At 42.7% G+C, this 21,778-nt stretch overlaps 1 protein-coding gene across 1 annotated transcript in view; it reads left to right on the forward strand.

Moving 5' to 3' along the window:
* FOXP1 (forkhead box P1) overlaps positions 1–20,107 on the forward strand; it is a gene marked incomplete at its 5' end in the record, with an annotated part of 43,955 nt that extends 23,848 nt beyond the window's left edge. The window contains 7 exons of the mRNA XM_009709853.1: positions 1,144–1,345; positions 1,455–1,531; positions 2,204–2,305; positions 6,927–7,048; positions 9,174–9,243; positions 12,925–13,091; positions 19,015–20,107. Of these exons, the coding sequence (XP_009708155.1) occupies positions 1,144–1,345; positions 1,455–1,531; positions 2,204–2,305; positions 6,927–7,048; positions 9,174–9,243; positions 12,925–13,091; positions 19,015–19,159 (885 nt within the window). The remainder of the gene's footprint in view (positions 1–1,143; positions 1,346–1,454; positions 1,532–2,203; positions 2,306–6,926; positions 7,049–9,173; positions 9,244–12,924; positions 13,092–19,014) is intronic.
* Between the last annotated feature and the right edge of the window lie 1,671 nt (positions 20,108–21,778).

Raw genomic sequence — 21,778 nt, forward strand, 5'->3', positions numbered from 1 at the left:
CGAGTAGTGCGCCTTGCCTTCAGCTGAAAAGGTTTAATGTCCAGCAAAAAGGAATTTTAATCACAAACAAAAGTTGTAACATTATGGCCCTGTTAAATTCAGTAGGAATTTTGCTACCGATTTCCATCGGGTCGGGATTTCACCAACATTATTTGCAAAACCGCCTAAGGGAAGGAAATGTGGAAGTAGTCAAAGAGCCCTTTTCCGAGTCGTCTTTTCTGATGTTGTAGTTAAGAGATCGGATTGTTTGTTTAAAATTCTTCAGCGGGAGTGACCTATTGAGACAGAGCATCGTCTTTCAAAGGACGTTGTAGGGCAAAAAGAAAGGGTCAGGGAGGAATGTGGATGCCGGTTATATAAATAGGGTTGTGTATCGAAAACACTTGAGTTGGAGCTGGGTTTGGTGCACGATCCTAGAGGCAGTTGTGTTTTACAGCCTGCAGTGACAAACTGCCGTTTGTCCGGGGCTGGGCTTCATGCAGGTAACGCTGATGCCTTCCGTCCTAGGAGGAAAAAAAAGAGTGGTGCCACTTCTGCTGGACTGAATGCTTGCAGTATTTTGTGCAGTGTGATTAATTAAATTATTTCAGTGTTACCCTACTCTGGGCTTTGCTTTTAAAATGGATGAACAGAGTGGGGGGGGGAGGGGGAAAGCCCAAATGCTGAAGAGAGAGGTTGCTTTTCTCCCTAGTACGTCCCTAGGAAAGTCTTGCTTTTTATTTTAAGCCTGATGCCTTCAATGAAATAGCCAAGACGACTGATTAGAAGCCATGCATAATGATAGGATGGAAATAAGACATGCGTGGGGTTTAGATTGTGAAACAATGGAACTAAAGTAAAATATTAAAATGGCTATGTGCTGCGTGAGATCTTGTTTTAAGGTTTAGATAAAAATCCACTGTTTGTAGTTCTGGCAGCAGGCTACGTTATTCTTTTTTTAAATCTATTCGGAAATGTATATATTTATTTCCCTTTACTGGCTCCTAATGGAGATGTTACGAGAGCACTTTGTGCTGAAGCAAGCGCTCGGGCTGTGTTCTCTGCTTCGAACTGAGGAAGGTTCCGTTCTCGAGAATTTTCTCTGCAGCCCTTAATTAGCCAGAAATGCTGTTTGTAACAAAATCCTCGTCCTTCCCTCCGCAGCTGAATCTGGTATCGAGCGTCACGCTTTCCAAGACTGCATCCGAGGCGTCTCCGCAGAGCTTACCTCATACTCCCACCACCCCGACTGCGCCCATCACTCCCGTCACGCAGGGACCGTCGGTCATCACTACCACGAGCATGCACAACGTCGGACCCATCCGGAGGCGGTACTCAGATAAATACAACGTCCCCATTTCTTCAGGTAAAGGGGTTCTGGTGGCACAGCCCCTTTGGTGGGGCTGCTTGCTGTTGCCCGCAGCCCGGCAGCGACAGGCTGGGATGATAACAGAACAACTGCTCTTATTTAGCAGATATTGCCCAGAACCAAGAATTTTATAAGAACGCAGAAGTTAGACCACCATTCACGTATGCATCTTTAATTAGACAGGTAAGCTGGCCAAACACATGCATTTGGATTAGAAAAAAAAACCCATCTCCCTATATGTGCACGCTCTGGATTAAATAGATTTTCAAACCTTTGGTATGTAAGCGTGCTCAAATGCTCAAACCTTTACTATAAGGGTTTTTAGAACTGCAATATATAACATAATTGCTTTTGATTAAGTATTACAATACGATGTGATTATTAGGAAATTCATTTCACACAACAGTGAAAATGAGCCTGTTTAAAGATGGCAAGTCAATTATCACAAACTACAGTAATCTCTGATCCCTAGAATTAATCTGAGCTCTAAATAATTACTGAGCTTTAATCAGCTAGTGAAATGTTTTGCATTTCTCTTTGATTCTGCTTTATGAATGACTAATAAATTAATATTTCTGTAAGGAAACAGAAATAAAAACTCAAAACAATTAGATAATTCCATTCTGAATTTTGCCATTGAACTGTTAAATACAGCCATTAATCTTGGTTCATATTGTAAAAACCCTCCGTTGGATTTTTTGCTCCAAATCTCTTCTTTCTTTCTTTCTTTCTTTCTTTCTTTTTCTTTCTTCCTTCCTTCCTTTCTTTCCTTTTTGTATTTGGTGAAGTAAAACCGTGACTGTATTTTGTACTGGTATGCTCATAACTGATCTTGCAATCGCTTTGCTTCACAAGGCCATCCTCGAATCTCCAGAAAAACAGCTAACACTAAATGAAATCTACAACTGGTTCACGCGAATGTTTGCTTACTTCAGACGCAACGCGGCGACGTGGAAGGTAAGCCTTAGCCTGCCTATGCCTCTTGCCTTTGATATCTGACATGTACAGAATAGACATTGCTGATGACATAACAAATTGTAACGACATGTGGACATGAAAATTTAGATCGACAGTTTTGACACACACTGGGTGCCTTATCTGCAGGAACAATTTGATATTTGGCAGAAAAATTCTTCTGCCTTTGAAAACCACTAATTGAATCCCCATTATTGGCTTTTATGTTCTGTGATTATGCTACAAGTTCCTCTGTGTGGTTGCTGCTAGCAGTGAAACTCAAGCCCTTCAGCTGGAACGTATTAGGGGGAAAAAAAAAAAAAGAGGTAAAGTTGTTGTGTCAGTAGAAGATACTGTTTGTCTTTTTAGTTATGCGGACTGTAATCACAACAGCCACTTTTTTCCCTAGGATCTATAGATCAGTGGATTTCTTTCCTCAGTCAATTGACTCTTAACTACATATACAGATCTGTTATAAGCATCCTTTTTTTTTTTTAAATCACCCCGCAGAAGCTTATTGAACATAACATGCAAGAAGCAAGTTCCACAATAATAAAAGTGTTTAACAGAAATGGACTTGTTATTTGACACTTCAATTTCCTACCGTAACTATCTCAGATATTGTTAGATAAGAGGTCTGGGGAGTTCATTTTATTTTGTATTTTGGTGGGCCACTCCTCTTATATATAGCATGATAGTAGACACACTGGCTTCTGAAGCTAGTGCAATTACAAATGAATGAATCAAATAACAGGATCTTGCATCGCTGTAAAAATTGCACCCCTGGTACTTTGAGCCTGTCTTAATCTAGGCAACTGTTGCTCTCAAACAGCTTCAAGTGACTGGGTAGGATGAATATGTCCCATACATGCTGTTTCATCAGCTTTTTCTGTTTTTCCTGTCTCAGCCTGCATTAACGATTAATTCCTTCAGAGGAGGGAGCTAAAAATGGTCCTTGGAAGTTAGCTTGGGTTTTAGTGGCATGTTTTGCTTTTAATTCAGATCCCAGCACAATTTTGTACATTTTCAGCCTTGATCTAGAAGCTCTTAGGTTCAGGAAAAGTCTCTGTGATTGCTGCTTTGATTCTTCACTGCAGTTGGAAAACATGAGCAGTGTTGCACTTCGCAGCTTCCTTACTATCCAGAAAGGAAATTAACTTTCCCTGATTTAAGATCCTTTTAGACCTGCCTGTCTTTTGCTGCTGGAGTGGTTCCAGTAGGACTTTTCAGCAGCTGCAGGTGTGGGTGCTAAAGTAAAAATCCTATTTAATTCCAGCAGCAAAGGGAAGGGAAGGGGAGGGGGTAGTGGAAGAAGGCAGCAGGCAGCCCTGGCCCTATCTCCTGCGAGGCTACTTTTGGGAATTAGCTTTGTGCATCACCTAAAATCGAATCCCAGAAGCCACGTGCACTTACAGTGTACTTCTACAGAGGAGGAGGAGGAGAGAGACTGAGCTGCAGACCCTCGGGCTTGCAGAAAGGCAAAATGTGTCCCGGGGAGGCAGGTACCATTTGGACACCCCTCCTGGACACCTTGACCTTGTGCAGGTGTCCAGGTCCTGCTTCACTTAACAGGGGAGAAAAGCTTCACCCCAAGTTCCACTGGTGCTAGCAAAATTGGCAATCGCTTGAAGTAATGCAGGTTTTCATGCTGAAGACTGCTCAGATTTATGCCAGCCTTCAGGAACAGCAGGGATGAAAATGCAGCTCTGGATTAGCATGACGGGAAGCCCACGGGGCGCAGAATGAGCACAAGGGGCTAATTGCAGAATCAGAATAATTTGAATATATACGTGCTGATTTGCGCTCACCTTCAGCTAATGCTTAGGGGGCATTTGGGTCAGTGTTCCCCAAGTTTAGGGTCGGGGTTTGGTGCAGGCAAGCTTCCCTGAGCCCTCTTTCAAAAACACAGAAGAGTGCAAGAATAAAGACCTTTAAAAAACGAACCTCTTTCCCAAAATGCAGTACAGCAGAGCTTGAGCAGTTATTAAAATAACAAACCCTTTCATTTACTACATTCAAGCATGTTCAGGGTAATTTTTCTGCAAAAGTGGCTTGCATACAAATATTTTTAACAAGGTAAATATATAATCTTACAATAATAGCTCCTAATTTTTCTGTTAAGCTGATTGCTGGGGGAGCACTGCTAACTGGTTCTGACAGGTCAGAGCAATGTCTGTTTGCTTTTATTTTTTGGAGTAATTTTCTGGCACTGAGTCGCAGCCATGAGGCACAGGCTGCAGGTGTGGCTCCGAAACGTTGGGGTATTGTTCAAATAAAACTGTTAGATAGCAAATATCCAGAGGCAGGAGAAACAAAACAATTTTTTTCTGACATGAATTCCTTGAATAAGTGATCACATGGAAAACAGAAAGCGAGGGCAACACTTTGTGGACATCTTGCAAACATTCAACTTGTCTGTCTCAACGTATCCAGCAAGAGCCTGATCCAGCAGCCTTAACCATCAATTGCACGTTGACTATAAGAGAACAAGAACAGACTGTAAAGTATTTCCCCGGCATTAAATTTATTTAAAGAACACCACAAATATTTCTACTCAACCATGTATTTAGAGACTGTTTACAAACTCGGAGGACTCCCTTCGCTGAACTTTGCTGTGTGCATTTGATCAACTGCTGTATGAACTACAAGATCAGCTTTCACTGGGGGAAATAGTATTATTATTCTTACATTTTGCTCCAGACTTGACAGTGTTCCCATTTTCACAGGAAACTGCCTGAGTTACCCAGATGTGGGCCGGCAGCCCTGTGTCGGGTTGCACTAGTGCGGCACCCACCAGCAGTTGCTGAGCTGGCTGATTTTAGCCTGTAAGGTGTGGGGCGTTTGCGTGTTTTTCCTCCACCTCAAAATCGGGGATTTTGCCAAAAATTTCCAAAAAGTAGTGAAATCTGGGAGAGGTGGGAGGGGGAAAAAATTAAAAAATAAGAACAGGAGAAAGTAAGGGCAGGAGGAAGCAGCCCTGATGGATAGGTTGACTTTCTAGATTTCTACCTTGCTGAGAGGAAAAGTATATTCGAGGTTTATTTTTCCACCAGTTCACAAGCAGATTGGTGCGGAAAAGCCGGAGTGCCAGGATCAGGCACCTACAGCCAGAGGAGACGTGTTTGCACTCAAGCATCTGCTGAGCAAAGGCAGTTCGAGCCCTGAATCTTCCCTGGGAGCGCGAGGACTGCGCTAGCGATTGCAGAGAAATGGAAAAGTAGCAAAAGACTCTTAGTCTTCCCCTCCCAGGCACACACACCACTGCCTCTTAATTTACATGACAAATGCACTGTGCGTACCCTTTGTTTGCACAGTGATTTAGACATTCATGATTAGAGCTCCTTTTCACCATCCAGACCCGATGTTCATTAAAAAAAAAAAAAAAACACGACGACGACGGAAGGAAAAAAAATTGTACTCTCTTGGTTGCGTAGACCCAGGCCATGTGTTTGGCTGGCATTGTGCCTGCTAACGAGTCAACCAGATTGACTAAATCAATGGTGCCAGTGATGATGGATGGAGTTTGTTCGCCTGCATATTTTCAGCAAATGGCTGCTTCTGTTTTCCCTGTTTACCAAGCCCTTTTTAGCGGCACTGGGGACAAGCTCCATGTACAAATCCGAGTGGCTTTGTAGTAGGGTATTTGCTCAGAAAACTCATACAACGGGGAAGGAGCATGGCACTCCATTTGAAGAACAGCGAGGCTCTCAGCATCGTTTCAGAGGGAGCAGGGGCAGAAAAGCCACAGCTTGCCATGACAAAGTGAGGTGTCTCATTATGTCTGGCTTCAGCAAAGGTCCGAGCACGTCGGAGGGCTTGGCCGGGCTCATCCTTCCCCGGCGCTGAGCTGCGGAGAGGACATCTGAGCATCGGATGCCATGATGCGGGTCCCTCTGGGTGATGAGCTGTGGGGATGTTATCACTTTGTTTCGGAGAGCCCTCCTCGTGTTTTCACTTGGCAGAGGCTCAGATCAGTCAGTACAGTAGTCTGCCAGAAATAGGAGCCAACTTCCATATAAGAGCAAGCCGTGAAGGCAGGAGTCGGTGCCGTGCCGGCCGGTGGGGTGCTGGCGAGCCCCCGAGCCCCAGGTCCATGCCGTGGGTGTGGAAGGATGCTCAGCACCTGATTCGCATTAGCCCAGCTGTGGGGAACCACAGCAACACCAGCTCCAGTGCCTCTCTGCTAAATTGAGCCGTCTGTACTTATGTGAAATCCTTTCTGTTCTTTCTAACTGCTTTCTTTTCCAGGAGAGGAGAAGTTTCTCTTTGCAGAGCATATATATTTGTTTTGAAAATGTCTAAGCAATGTTCCTCTTGAATTCTGTGTGAAATGTGCTGTGTTATACAATGTGCATGCTTAAAATGATGGCTGTTCTCATTCACACTGGGAATAATTGATAAGAATAACTTGAATTTTTAATCTTGGTTTTAAGCTTTCATATTTATTTTGTTTTTGCAAAATAAGATGTAAAGAGCCGGGGAAAGCAAGTGGGTGCGGGGAGGGGAAGGGGCTTAACATTGCAAAATGAAGACTGTCAAGCTGACTGTGCTGCTGTTCTTGGACAATGATAAGCATTTTCTCATAGAAAGTTTTTGAATGTTTTCTCTTTTATACTTGCTGCAGAATGCAGTGCGTCATAATCTTAGTCTTCACAAGTGTTTTGTGCGAGTAGAAAACGTTAAAGGGGCAGTATGGACAGTGGATGAACTAGAGTTCCAAAAACGAAGGCCACAAAAGATCAGTGGGTATGTCCACCATGTTTGAACTTCTTAGCCTAGCTTGGATCATGCTTACAGTTTAACGTAGAGGCTTTTGGCTGCTAGCTGGTGTTAGACCAACCACAGGTGGTTTTGCATTGTTTCAGTTAAGGGAAACCAAGACAAACATCTCATCACTACTGTTTGTATGCCCACCAGTACCCTGACCCTGCTTGCTTGGTGTTTGTTGCATCACATGCTAGTAGCTTTTAGGTGGCAATGCATATTAACCCTCACAAACCATTTGCTTATGCTTATTGCATTTTATTTTCTTTTTCCTTTTCCCTGTATTTGATGTCTGTTCTGTCCCCGATCCCGTGTCCCTTTGTTTCCACTTCATCTCCTTTGCTGCTGCTCTTGTCCCAGGGTGCCATTCGCACCAACCTCTCACTGCATAAGTGCTTTATCAGAGTAGAGGATGAGTTTGGGTCCTTTTGGACTGTTGATGATGAAGAGTTTAAACGTGGCCGTCATATTCAACGAGGCCGTCCTCGAAAATACTGCCCTGATGAAAACTTTGGCGAGCTTGTTGCACAGTAAGAGCTTTTACTTGCTTTAATTTTTTTTTTCTGCTGTTGCTTTGCTTTGCATGATTTACCCATCTCATGTAGACTTGCATTTCACAAAATAGTGACATCACCTTTGCTGCTAAAGAAACTAGATTTTTGGTTGTTACGTGTATTTTGTGTGTCCTACTCTGATAATCCAAATGCCTGTAGTAATAGCTCAGCTCTGACATGTTTGTTGTAGCATTTGTTTATAGTGCAATGTAAACTAAAATAATTATCCACGCTAGTGCAGATATGCTGCTGTAGACCTGTCAGGAAGACAGATATATGCCAGGAAAGGCTTCAGATAAGTTTTAATTCTGATATTTTCCTTTGCTTTCGGTTGTGTGCTTTGTTTTGCAACTCTTAATCAGAAATAGAGTAAGGCGCTTGTAAGACAGAAACGCTGAATTAACTTTAAAAAGTTTGAAAGTGCAGTGAGACCAGCTGTAGAGATTATAATCAACAGGCCATCCTGTGTCTACAACAACCACGCAGAAATATTCCTGGGGTTCCCAAAGCAATTTTCTTTGACCTTTACTCGAAGGCCATCTCTCCAGGACAACTGATCCTTGCTGGTCCCTGTGGGAGGGGCTCAGTTAAGACTCTTCTCACCATGATTTATTCCTACATGAAAAAAAAAAAATATGCCTAGTGGATGATAAAACTTTTTGGAGGTATTTTACATTGGCACTTTTTATCTAGTTTGTATTTGATGATTTTTTTTTTTTAGTTTATTTTTTTCCCCTCTGGCGGAACCACTGATATTTAGATGCCTGCTAAAGAGACAACAGATATGCTTGACATTCATTTTCCTCAAATCTGGCCCCTTATGTAAACTTAGGATGACTAAAGTAAGGGTCCAGAATAGCACACCAGAATATTTTTTATTAAAACGACCTTTAGGGCAGCACGTTGTTTTGTGTGGTCTGTACCGCTTCGCTGCAGTGCAGCAGTACCTGCCGTCGTGCCTCCGTGCCCACGACCTCAAACTGTTTGGGGTGATGGCATAGGTAGTCCCTCGCTGGGGCCACTCACGATTTCCCCGGCAGGAAATAACACAGCTCAAATTCTCTCTCATCGTGGTCCCCTGCTCCATTGCAAGGGACTCTGCTGCCAGCAACTTCAAGAATAATTTGCGTGAAGTAGTGTTTAAAGTGTCCTGTGATGCTTTTGATGATAGCCTCCTCATGATGGACCTTTACATGGTAACTGGCTCCCAGACATGATGAATATTGGAGAATTTCTCCTGAACACAGCTAAAAGGAGCAGAGATGCCAAGATGTGCTACTAACGCAGGGTAGTAGAACACATGGCGAGGTAACGTCAAGAGATAATGATGTTCCTTATTTAGTAAAGGCAAATGTGATAACCATAGCCTAAAACTCAGATCTCTGCTTCAAATTGAAAAAAAAAAAAAAAGAAAAAGAGAAATGAAAGAGAACTTGTGTGGAAAAACAGTCTCAGCTTTAGTTTTCTGGTGTGGGAGGAAGCATTACATGCTTGAAACGCTCGCACAGAAGTTGGTTGCATTTAACTCTCCTTTTTATGTTTTTCTTGTGCAGTAACCCTTCTCTTATTAAAAATATACAGACCAGCCACACCTACTGCACACCTCTCAATGCTGCTTTACAGGTAAGATTAATGACTGTAGCAAATATGCAACAGAGGCGTGTGTCTTCCCCACTCATTTCAAAATATATTAGCCTTGCTCTAATTAGATATTAAATTTTAATTCCGTTAAACTTTTTTCTTAAGTGCATAAAGCATCATAGTCCCTGGAGGCAAACACATATCAGGCTGCTTCAGCATTAGCTAGATGCTTAGCATTTTGAATATTGTGGCAAAAAAATTAAAAGTTCACTTATTAATATTTATCAGCAGTATCATAATTTCCATCCTCTTATTTCAGAATTTCACTTGAGGCAAAAATACCACAAGTGTAATTACTCTAGCACAGCTATTAATGTGCTGAATGATAGGATACTGCAGCACGTGACCTTCTATTGTTCATGGTTTTAAAGAGAAAGCAGATCATTTTTTTCCCCTTTTCTTTTAAGGGCTATTTTTGCATATCTTCCTATTGTTGGTAAAAAATAAACGTCACAATTCCTATAGAAAAAAAAAGATCATTTTTATTGGTTTCAGCTGTGCCGTAATTGTAAGACAAAAATTCCGTTTTTTCACAATGTAGAAATACACAAAGTGTCGGTGCGCAATTAATAACTTGCAGCCTAAAAGTGTGCGTGTCTCCAGCCCTTTTTCATGTGCTGTGTTATCAGGTTGGCATTTTTTTCCCCTCTCTACAAATTCCTGAGTCTATCTCGAAAACCCCAGGTAAAGTCAGTATTGGCTGTGCAAACCAAAGATACAAATGCATTACCGTGCGCTGAATTTACAGGGGGGGGCTGTGTGTGCTTGCGTGGGGGTTCAAGCCTGTTCCATATAGTATGAATGAATCCGGGAGGGAACACCCCATGTGCTAGCACCCCAGTTGTTTGTTGAGGGTCGCTTCTTGAGAAGTTCACTGATGACCATGGATGTTTGCTTGGGCAACCGTGTTTTGGGGAAGGTTTAGCAGACTTCTCCTTTCAGAACCAAGAAACAGATTATTAGGAGAAAAGTGATGTTCTGCATTTCTTCTCATTATTTGAGTTTACGCAGTAACTTCTGAAAAGCAAATTGAAAGCATGTTTAAATGAAGCAACTGTAAATACCATTCATTAGTAACTTATTTTCCCTTGAGTCCTGTGAAGTGTGATTTTTAAAGACTGCTTTGTCTCTTGAATAGTATTAAGATTACAAGCACATTTTTACATTCATGAGGCTGAAAGGCAAAAATGAAATGATCCTGCGTTTCTTCACATTGCTAACTATGTGACTAATTTCAATTAATATGCTTATCATACGGAACTGTTCGTGTTTTATTTCTGAAACACGTGTCGTTGTCGTCATCTCCATCCATTCTTGTCTTTTGTGATAACCTCCAAACTGTTTCCATTTCCCACTTTTCCTGGAAGTGGCACGTACTCATGCCTCCCCGTAGCATCATGTGAACAGAGTTGATGGAGAGAAGAACCTGGGCCAGATTTGCTACCACTCATGTGGCCCCCATAATAAATAGGGGTGAGCAATATTCGTTGCACTGAGAGAGGTCCTCATTTAGATTGAAAATACACTGGTGGGTTCCTCACTCTTCTCCCCCTGCTTTGGATTTTGGAGACAAAATCCCAGCAGGTGCTCGGGTGCTGTATGGGAGTTTGGGCGAAGCCATGTGGGTGGCCGGTGCCATGGGGGAAGTTTGGACCTTGCCTGGGCAATAACCTTCCTCCTAGGGCACAAGGCAGCTTTACCTTCCAGTGCCTACCTTCAGTGTAGTTAATAATTAACGAGCAACATTCCCCCAGCTTTTGCGGGCATCTGCAAAGACCGGCTCTTCGCACATCCCCATGGGCACAGCAGATGCCTTGCCGGGGGCCGGTGCGGTGTGCCCTGTGCTGCTGGGATGCCAGGCTCTGGTTTTGTTTTCCTGTGGGGTGGCAGAGCCGCCCCTCTCCTTCACCCAGACCCCTCTGATGTCTCCTGCATCTCTTTTCGCTCACGGCCAGGGAGAAGCAGCAGCTCTCTCCTCACTCTGTGTCTGGAAGGTCTGGGGATTCCAGCTCTCACCAGCTCTCTTTTTTCCCAGCGGGTTGCCAGGGGCTCCCAAAACACCCCCTTCCCCTATTACTATTTTTATAGCAGATGCTCCTCGTGTCCCACCTCTCCCCCAGTAAATTGCTTTGCTGCAATTACAAGTTATCACTATGGGTGAAGAACTTGAGTCATTATTTTTGCCAAGTGCAGGAAATGTGAACCATTCTTTGCATCCCCTAATCACAATGAGTTTGCCGGCTGTTGAATCAAGAAGATAAAAATAATCCTCCCTGTTAGAATAGCTTTTGTAATCACGTGTGATATACAGGGCTGCACATGGAGAGGTCAACGTAAGGAAGAATGAAAGGGGCCGTGCTCCTAAAGATGCTGCAGTCAGGGCTGGTCGTGCCCCCACTTCCCATCCTTTCTCCCCCGACCCCGGTCTCTGGCTGCGCTTGCCTGGGAACAGCTCTGCCAGCTCGGATGGCAACAAGCAAGGAGTTTTGTCCCACGAATTAGGAGCAGACGAGAGCGTTTGGTGGGGAGTACGTTTGCATGAATTCCCCTCCCATGGGCAGGGTTTGCATCATGCAGACCCGGAGCCTGATGGATTTTTTTGGCTCCATCGCCACAGCCGGCTGACCTCCCCCCGGAGCAGGTCGAGCGCTGCCGAGCCGGTGTCTGTGGCTCTCCGGCACTGACACGGCTCAGAGAGCTGCGGATGATGTCAGCCAGATCCGGCTGGGATGGGTGAAATGGTTAAATGTCCTTCGAGTCCCTGGGCACTTACGGCCTTGGAAAGCCGTGCGTCCCATCCCTGCCAAACGCTGGGCTCCTCCGGGGCTTGGGGCTTCCGCGCTCCCACCACTGCCGTACCGGGCACAGGACTGTGCTGTTAACATGAGCTAATGCTGACACACAGTAAATATTAGCAGGCAGAACGGTGGGAATCAGAAGGAAAATATTTAACAGTTCATTCTCTTCCTACAAAGATTTCCATTTAGAAAGTTAACTCCAGTGTGCCTCTGCGTGGTATTTCTTTAGAACAAGGAAAAATGAAAATAAAATGGTCAGATCTGTGATAGCTAAGGTAAGAGCTGAGTTGCTGAGGCTTAAAAGGATTTCACATGGACTGGTTCAGCTCTCAGGTAGATCAGCGCAACTCAGACTGATCCTGTTAGTGCCAACTGCAGCTTCACACTTGCGTCGTGAGAAAAACCAAACTCGGTAGTGCTGTCATCCCGCTTGGTCCCTGTTTGTTCTGGTAGGAAGGAGTTATCAGCTAAGCGACTTCTAATTTTTTTCCCCATTTCATTAAAAACAAAACCCAAACCCAGACCTAAGCCACAAAAAAACCCAAAGCCCCAAACATAATTTTGCAAAATGAAAATATAAAAAGGACGTTTTATTTTTTCCAGGGGGTGTAATTCCAAATAGGGAATAGAAAGCTCCATCCTCTCTCAAGCCAATACAGCTATGAATGCTTAAACTCAGATGTAAATAATATTAAATTTCCCTTGGTGGAATCAGGGTAATACCTATCAGAAAGCACAATATTTAAAAACACGGTAATTGCAAATAATGTAAATGTGGAGAATGTTTTGGAATAAGTGAGCGTGTTGTGCGGTGTACAGAAATGTTAGTCATGGCTCTTCATATATTTGTTTGTGTCCTTGGCAGGCTTCAATGGCTGAGAACAGTATACCTCTATACACTACTGCTTCCATGGGAAATCCCACTCTGGGCAATTTAGCCAACGCGATGAGGGAAGAGCTTAATGGTGCAATGGAGCATACGAACAGTAACGGGAGTGACAGTAGTCCAGGACGTTCCCCTATGCAAGCAATGTAAGTACGGCAGAAGCGTGTCCGTGGCTCTAGGTGTTGTCCTACCGTCTGCTGAAGTGTGACTCTGGAGACCTTTGTGGTTGGTTCCTGAGGTTCATGAATGGAGCAGCAAGAGCAGACATCTCCATCTGGGCACGTGCCTAGGTTGATTAGAACATAAAAGGGCCATTTACCAATTTCCATGTAAAACCGATCAGCTCAATCCAGTCTGACAAGCGGCCAGAGCTGTAAAATTGTTAACTTGTTTGCAGTTCTCTTGTTTAAACCTTGCAAAACCTCATAGGCAGCTGCATTTCTTGGAGGGGGAAAAAAAAAGAAGTCATTTCTCTCCCCTTTGGTGCACGTGACAAGCACGACCAGTGGGGCAGAGCTTGGAAATGGGCTTGTTTGGCGGGTCTAAAAAAACCCACTCGATGCACAACGGTCTCGCTAAGCATTAATGATGGCACACGTGAAGGTCTGCGTGATTTATAGATTGCTCTTAAAATATCAAAAGGAAAATTAATAGGAGCATTATAGCAACAGACGGCAGCATAATGAGTGCATATATAACCACATGAAGTAACGGGGGATCACTGGCCCCGCTCAACGTGAATGGCACCCGGGCAGCGAGCTGGCGCAGGAAAGGGTAAGGCAGGAAGGGTGTGATGCCCCGATGGGTGTGTTCGGTATTTATGGGGTGACGGAGTGAGTTTGCAAAGCTGTAAACTCCCCCCTCCCCTCAAATTACATACCGGGTAATTGGCGGCTGGTGAGGAAACTGGAGTTTGTAAGTCTCGTCGTTCTCTAAAAACTCTGCGGAGCCGTCGGCTACCTGTGCGAGTGACCGTGGGCGAGAGCCGCGCTGCCTTTCTTCTGCCTGTTCCTTCAAACAGGCAGTAAAATTACTGACTGACTTGCTCTGCAGCTCACATTACGCATTAAAAAGGGAACTAATTTGTAGTCTTTTACTTCAAAGTAATTTGAATAAGGGATTTACAAAAGTAAGTCTAAATCAAAAAGTAGAAAAACATTAACCTAATACCATGATAGTAATTAGTTGTGAAACTAATTAGCATTTAATGGCAGAAAAGTTTCCCACCTGCATAATGTGTTGTCAGAGGGGAGGGGGCACGAAGGAATCTGAGGCTCTGGATACTTTGATATTGCGGCATTTCAAATCAGTGCACAAAGTGCTTTGAAAAAAAAATCTTTAAAGATGGCAACATTCATTTTTAATTAATAATTAATTTAAACATTGTCTTTTACCATTTACTTCAAAACATTCAAATAATATGTTTAGCTTTTCCAGTGATTGTTTGTGCAGTATTAATTATCTCTCCCAAAGTAGCGTTGCATGACACACTTTCCGTCTCTCACAAACGGATTCATCTTGAGGCAGTTTTAGTCACAATTTGTTATCCTCTGCCCGTGACCACGGAGGGCCGGCGTGAAGGAGGAGCGGAGGGACGTGGCTTTTCTCCAGAAACAAGACTTCTCCCAAGGGTTTCTCCTGGCCTAACAGACAGGGGTGAACGTTTATGATGTTGCGTTAATCCAAGTAATTATTTTTTTGCAAGTTCAAGGCTAGTGTAGTTCATGCACTTCTCATTTCACCTAAGGTTTCGTTGTCTTTGAAGAGACTGCGAGGAGGGAAAAATAACCGAGTTGAAACAGGCTAGGACATCTTCCAGAACTGTGGCCTTTGTTGCACTTAATAATCATCTCTTAGCACATTGATACCAAGGTGAGGGGCACAGAACAAATACTGGGGGGAGAGAGAGAGAGAGAGAGAGAAGAGGACGGGGGGAGGGATGCCTCATTTTCATTATTCACCAGAAAATCCAATTTTCTGTTGTAATATGGAAATGATTGTTTCCTGAGTGTTTTCATTTTCTCAGAATTGATAATATATGTGTTCTCTGCTGAACATTTCTTTTTGCTTAAGTAAAATGTGGTCGGGTGATGTTCCAATACTAGCCTCTGAGCTTCCCCGTTAAAATGGTGTTTCTAAGTAGTTTGAAGGGATCTAAAGCCAGCACACCATTCACACATCGTGGGGTTTGCCCTGTTTACTAAATAAAATCATGAGTCAACAGCAGATTTCCAGACGCTGTGCAACCTCTTATTTTCCATAAGCCTGCTTTGTTAATGACATTTTCAGGTTTTTTTTTTTCTCAGAACAGATTTCTTTGTCATAATGCAAATTATTTTTTAAACAATTTCAGTATATTAGAATAAATCAAGCTTTAAACTTTATTGTAAGGTTTAAAGGACCTTGTTAACATGACAGCTAAGAAGTCTAACACTTCAGCTGAAGTCTTATTACCGCTCATTCGTTTGCTTTTTATGACACATTGAACCACAGCTAGGGTTTTGGGTTTTGGTTTTTTTTTTTTTTCCTCCTCCTCCTCCCCCCTTTTGAAACACTAGAAAGTAGTCGCATAATTACAGCTTGGGGACATAACACTTTCATCCTGATATGCTCCAAAGGTAGCCACAAAGCAAACTACTCCATGCTGTGTGCACCACCAGAACTCAGTGGCTTTAAACAACAGTCAGCTTTATTAAAAACTCCTCTGTTCCCAGAGTGGACAAACAAAAGAATTACTCAGATGTGAAAAGAAGGGGAATCTGTGTTCAGCAAGGTTATTTATTGTTAACCCCTTCTGGAGTCTTAGCCATCAACTTAAAAGGAATGTGCTGAAATTCTGCTACTATAAAAACAGAAATGGGAAACCCTTTCTTTTTATTTCCTTTCCCCCCACCCCCTTTTTGTTTTCTTTTTGCCTAGCCCAGCATTTACTTTTTCTGTAATTCAAGAGACTGAATTTTTTGATCTCTAAAGGAAGTTTTCCTTCCCCAGTTTGGGGTTTTGGTGAGGTGGTAAATAGAGAATTGGACTTAGCTGAGAGACACGAAAGTCTCCCTTTGCCTTTGAGCTTATTCAAGCTTATTTATTTCAGTTGCTCTGAAACGTTTGAGCAAAATCACAGATCCAGTAAGGTTTCCTCCTCGCACACCACTTTGTGATTACAACTGACAGAGTATGCAAGGAGTTGAATATTTTTTTGGTGTTTTCCGTGCAGATCTCTCCCCGGGGGGGTCATATTACCCCGATAACCCTCCTAATTTGGGGGATGGAGTTTTTTGCCAAGCTCGCTGTCTGATCTTTGTGCAACACGTGAGCTGCTGGCGGAGGCTGCCGTGGCTGTGCCTTCCCGTGGCTTTGTGGCCCTCTCTGGCTTTGTCTTGCCCGGGGCCCAGCAGCCCTTTTCATAACTTGGTGTTTGCTTTGCTTTTCACTCCTGAAGGTTTGTTTTCTTGACTTCTGGGAACCACACCAAACCTCTAAGAGAAACTCAGTTAAAACCACCTGGTTTCACCTGCTTTCATAACAAAACCAGAAGGGGGGCAGAGTTTGCTTTGGAAAGGTTCCGGGACCTTTGAAGGAGCTTTCACAGCATTCAGGTGGTTGCGAGCACAGCGGGTACCTATCTTACCTGCTGGCACCCGTCCACTTCTGCCCTGTGGCCGAGCACGAGGTGGTGTGGGGATGCAGTGGTCCCTGGTCGGCATTTGGAGAAACTCCTGACCAGGTACCAAGGCCACCTCTGCTGCACGTGATGTGCGTTCTCTTCTCTACTTTGAAAATTTCCCATCTGCGTTTTCAAAAATAATATTTAAAAAAAAGCCTGGCAGCAGCATCAAAACCAGAAAGCCAACAAGCAAGACTTTTAAATTAAAACAGCAGCAAAAAAGATCACTGCCATAAAGGCCGAGTAGCACATGCTTTATCGGTCTCTATGTGTAGCCGCTCTTTCCCCCTTTTTCTTCTTCTGTTTTTCATTTCATGTTTTCTCCCAAGTGAGGGGCCTCACAGCCTATTCATAATACAAACTTTTCTAGTTACAAATAATCAACATGGTTTCACGTTCGCTAGGGCCACGAGCCGCCGGGACGGTTAGCACATGCACACCTCTGAGATGACAATCTGCTCGTGAGACTTGTTTATATGCTTATGCTAATTCTTAGTCCCTGATATTTGAATTGTCTCCTCTTAGTCTTTTTTTTACTCCTCCGTTTTCAATAGTTAAGTAAAAATTGTATGAGCAACGTCTCTCTCCTTGTAATTTTTGCAAAAATTACATGACATGCAGAGGAACCTCTTTGCTCCCGGGGACGTGTTGATAGGGCACGTATTAGTGAACTTGAAGGGAAAAGGTGTGTGTACATGGATACTCCATCTCTTCTCCCCACCGTTCCTTTGTTGGATGTCTTGGAAGGTGAAGTTCATACTTAAGTATTGATCTAGCACGTTACAACTCAAGAAGTTGAAATATGCAGGGACTTGAAAGGCATTCACAGCTCACATTAGAAATGTCTGTAGTCAGCAAGTTAGATGCTTCCTAAACTTGATCCAGGCTCAAGCTGAAATAAATAAATAGGGTGCGTTACAGCTTTGCCCGCTGTACAAGGATACGATTGGTTCACGTGGGTCACTTGGAGTAGGCAGGGTTATCTTGGCCTCGTACGCGGGTATCGAGTACGTTTTCCCTGTTTGGTGATTTATTCTTGCTGTCCGTCAGTGCAACAGAGTACAAACAGTATTGTCATTCCTATCCACACAAAACATAAAATAAAACGCAGCTATTTTAAATCATTCATTCTAAAGCAAAGCTGCCCAAGGAGAGGAAAAAGTGCTTACAGTGAAGGTTTGCGTTTCAGATTGTGTTTTCACGTAGCCTACGTGAAAGGGTTAAATCAGCCCGCACGGAATAAAAACAAGACTCTAGGAGGTGGATATCAACTCAATGAGAGACAGAGTGGGACTTGAACTCATTAACACTTTATTTTAAGGGATTGCCTACAACATCAATTATTTAGGAAGCAAACAGGGTCTCCATTGCTGTGTCGCATTATTAATACTTGGTAATGTCAATAAAATCCTACTTTCCTATAAAGTCCCACCAACAAGACACTATTGACTCACATGGCTGTTTTACATTTCAAAAGCTGCTGAACAAAAAAAAGAAAAGGCAAAAAAAAAAAAAAAGGTAATTTGTATTTGTATAGGATTTGTTGTAAATATGATTTACGAACAACATTTTTCAATTGTTATCATACCCGTTTTGAATGACCAAGCCCCGTTCCCCTGCGGGTTATGCATGTGCTATGCTGTAATGAGAAATTTGGCAGATCTCATCTCTTTAGTACATCCTTGTGCCCACCATGAGCTGGGGATCATGTTCTGCCTTGTTTACAGCTGACAGTGTTATTATTCTCGTTAGGACTGTGCTTTCTTATCATATTGTTGTGTTGAGCGAGCCTTTTCCTCTCTGTTTGTGTTTCCTGGCAGGGCTTTTCTTCCCTTATTGACAGTTTGTAAAAATATGCATTAATTTGGAGTTTAAAGCATGTATCATGGTGTCTCTTTGCTGTGTTTGCTTGAAGTTGATTAATGATAGAACCTCACTTGGGGTCGTCCTCTGGAGAGTTGTCTCACAGGTTCTGCATGTTAACGAGAGACGCTGCACACACAGCGAGCGATGATTAGCCCAGCCTCCGCCGGCTCGGCGGGCTGACAAACTGCTGCTTTGCCATTCGGATGCTTATTCCGCTTATTTATCCAAAGATTGTATTAACTTAATATGTCAGCTGAGAGCGTTTTCTCTTGATCCCGAGGCGGAAACCCTGTTGAGGTGCTCCTCCCAGAGTGTTTTCTGGGGGAAGTTGAGTGCTGCCTGCCCAACGTAGCCTTCGCTTGGCTTCAGTGGCCAGCGCAGAAGTTGAGGGTCTTCTCCTTGGTGACCTGGAGCTCTTAGACCTGGCATGCCAAGTCCGAACCCCCAAACTGCCTCGCCTTTCTCCCCAAACCACCTGAGCTATCAAAACCATGTTTTAACGAGCAGCTTGCTGATTGACTCTGTCCTCGTTTTTCCAGGCACCCCGTGCATGTCAAAGAAGAACCGTTAGATCCAGATGAAAATGAAGGCCCGCTATCCTTAGTGACAACAGCCAACCACAGTCCAGATTTCGATCACGACAGAGATTATGAAGATGAACCTGTAAATGAGGACATAGAATGAGTATGTCTGACATCGGTATCCTGAGAATGAAGATTGGAAGAACACGTCAAACTTAGCTGTGAAATCTCTCCCTTATTGTACAGTCTGGAGGATTCTCAGTCCACTTTGACAACTATGAAATATGTTAACTCTTAGTGCCATCAAGTATCCCATTTGGGAGTATTTTTGATTTTTCTACTTTTTGTTGAAAAAAGGAATTTGTACTCTGTGCATTGGATGGACTTGTTTGGTACTTGGGATTTTCCTCTCTTACAGTCAACATCAGTGTTGTAAATTTGCTAAACTGATTCACTTGCATTTAGCAGCCAGCTGTGGACTGCAGGTCCTGCCGATTTTGGACACTTGAGGACATCAAACTGAGCATGTACACCTGAACTGCAGATCAAGTCTTTGCCCAGATTTTAAGGATTCTAATGGACAACATATTTGCACAGTACTGCATGTTGATTATCACTGCCTTTACTCCATGTTTTTTTGTTGTTTTTTTTGGTTTTGGTTTTGTTTTTTTTTTTTTTGCTTCCATTTGGGATGGGGAAGGCCTGTGTGTGCATGTGTGTGGGTACGTGTGTGTGCGTGTGAGCGTGTATATCGGGGAGGGGTTAAAAGAAAAAAAATTATCCCAAACTTTTTAATGTATTGCTTTTATTCCCCCCGCCCCACTTCCCCTCTACCATTTTAAGTTCTGACCTCAGGCCTCATCTGGGCCCAGGGCCTCTCGGAGGCTTCAACGTTTTCTGTACTTTGTGATGAATGTTAATAGGTGTTTTTATTATACAAAGCTGAATGTCATTGAATTGTTTGTAGTTTTTTCTGTCATTCATTCCAGTTTCCTTCAGATGCCACCATGTTTTCTTTAGCTATGGAAAACATTCCATTTCGGTGTCTCCTTTTTTTTTTTTGTTGTTGTTTTTTGGAAAGGTCCCAAATGCTGCACTATACATGTGGAAGGGTTGTCCAACGGGGAGAGAGGAACGAAGTACTGCAAGAATGAGAATGAATGACAGATGAACATAGAAACACTGTAGGAAGCAACACAGATTCATTCCACAAAGCAGTATTTTTAATATATTTTTTTTTGGTTTGGGTTTTTCTGATTTTTTTTTTTTTTTTTTTTTGGCAGCAATGGTGAATATTAGCAAATGCCACAAAATTGAACAGCACAGAAATATATGCAGCACCAACAGAGTTCACTTTTTATTAGAGGGTGAATAGTACAGTGGCAGGTTCTCGGTTGTTTAACACGAGTTCTAATGGGTCAGCAAATCTTTCTGGAATATCTAAGATTACAGAGATGGGCACCTATACATTTATTATTACAATTTTTTGTATTTTTTTTTTTTTCTTTTTGCATTTGCAAATAGTGGTTGGAAAGATGACTTCATTAAATTGTTATTGTACGTGGTGATGTTTCACAGTTAAACATCAGTTCAGGATTGCTTGGTGGCATTAATCTGTTTGAATACAAATGAGATTTCAGATTGAACTTGTTACGGGAGTTAATAAGGACAGAGCCCCACTAATGCTAAAGTGTTAATTTTCAGCTGTGCAAATCGAGTACCGCAGTTAAGATTGTTATGCAATATTACACCAGCCAGTATGGAAACCTCGCCGTAGGAGACAGGGGAGCTAGGAGAGAATTTGCGCCGGGGCTTGTTAGGCAAAACTGGCAAGGCTCTTCAAAGCAAACATGACATACAAAATTTGTTGCAATAGGTCAGTAAACCTCGGTCACCAAACACCTAAACATTTTCATTCCGCAACCACTTTTCCGTCACTCATTTATTTATGTAGGACTGTAGCTTTTTTATTATTTCAAAAAGCCTTTCAGAGCTTAATTTATATTCTTCTTTGTACCTTTTTTTCCTGAAATTACCAAAGATATTACACAAAGGTAAATTATGTTCTCTGTTATATGCTTTATCTTATGAAGCCAAATATCCTCTTATTGTTGATCAAAGGAGGTTGAAGAATTTAGAGGGAAATGACAAGATGTGGGCTATTGCTAACCTGAGAGGGAAACTGCTCCTTTATTCTAGAAAATTTAGAAGGCCAAGTAGATGTCTGAACCAAAGTTATTACTTTTTATTTGCAATTCTTTACAGTGACCAAAATGAAAGTCTGTAAAGAGGAATCGAGGAGAGCTTTTGAGGCTAAAACTAGGAATCAGTGTTACTGGTGGAGCTGTGAGCAGGGAGCTGGAGAAAGACAAAGACACAGTTATTGCGTGGAAAATTAGAGTATCAGATAAAGGAGACAGTTTAATAAAATACAGAAGAGAACAGAAAAGCTCCCACAATTTAACTGGACGACGTAATAGTATCTCTAGAATTAAAAGAAAAAAAAAAGAATTTTTTTGGTCTTTGGTTCTACAGATTGTGTGCCACTTCTGTTTCGGGACTGTGCTAGGATGACTGCTTTAATTTTGGTTGATCTTGGCACGTTTACTCAGTTTTGTTTAGTTTTTGGTCAGCATTTTTCATGAGGAAATAACACTCCTGTCCACTCATAAGCTTTGGTACAAGAAATTTTATTGGCAGTTACTTTTATAAAACTCAACTCTGCTTTCTGTTTCAAAAGACAAAAAAAAAAAAAAAGAGAAGAAAAAAAGGGCAGTCTGTG

Source organism: Cariama cristata, unplaced genomic scaffold, assembly GCF_000690535.1.
Source record: "Cariama cristata isolate BGI_N322 unplaced genomic scaffold, ASM69053v1 scaffold14221, whole genome shotgun sequence".
In the NCBI taxonomy this organism is placed as follows: domain Eukaryota; kingdom Metazoa; phylum Chordata; class Aves; order Cariamiformes; family Cariamidae; genus Cariama; species Cariama cristata.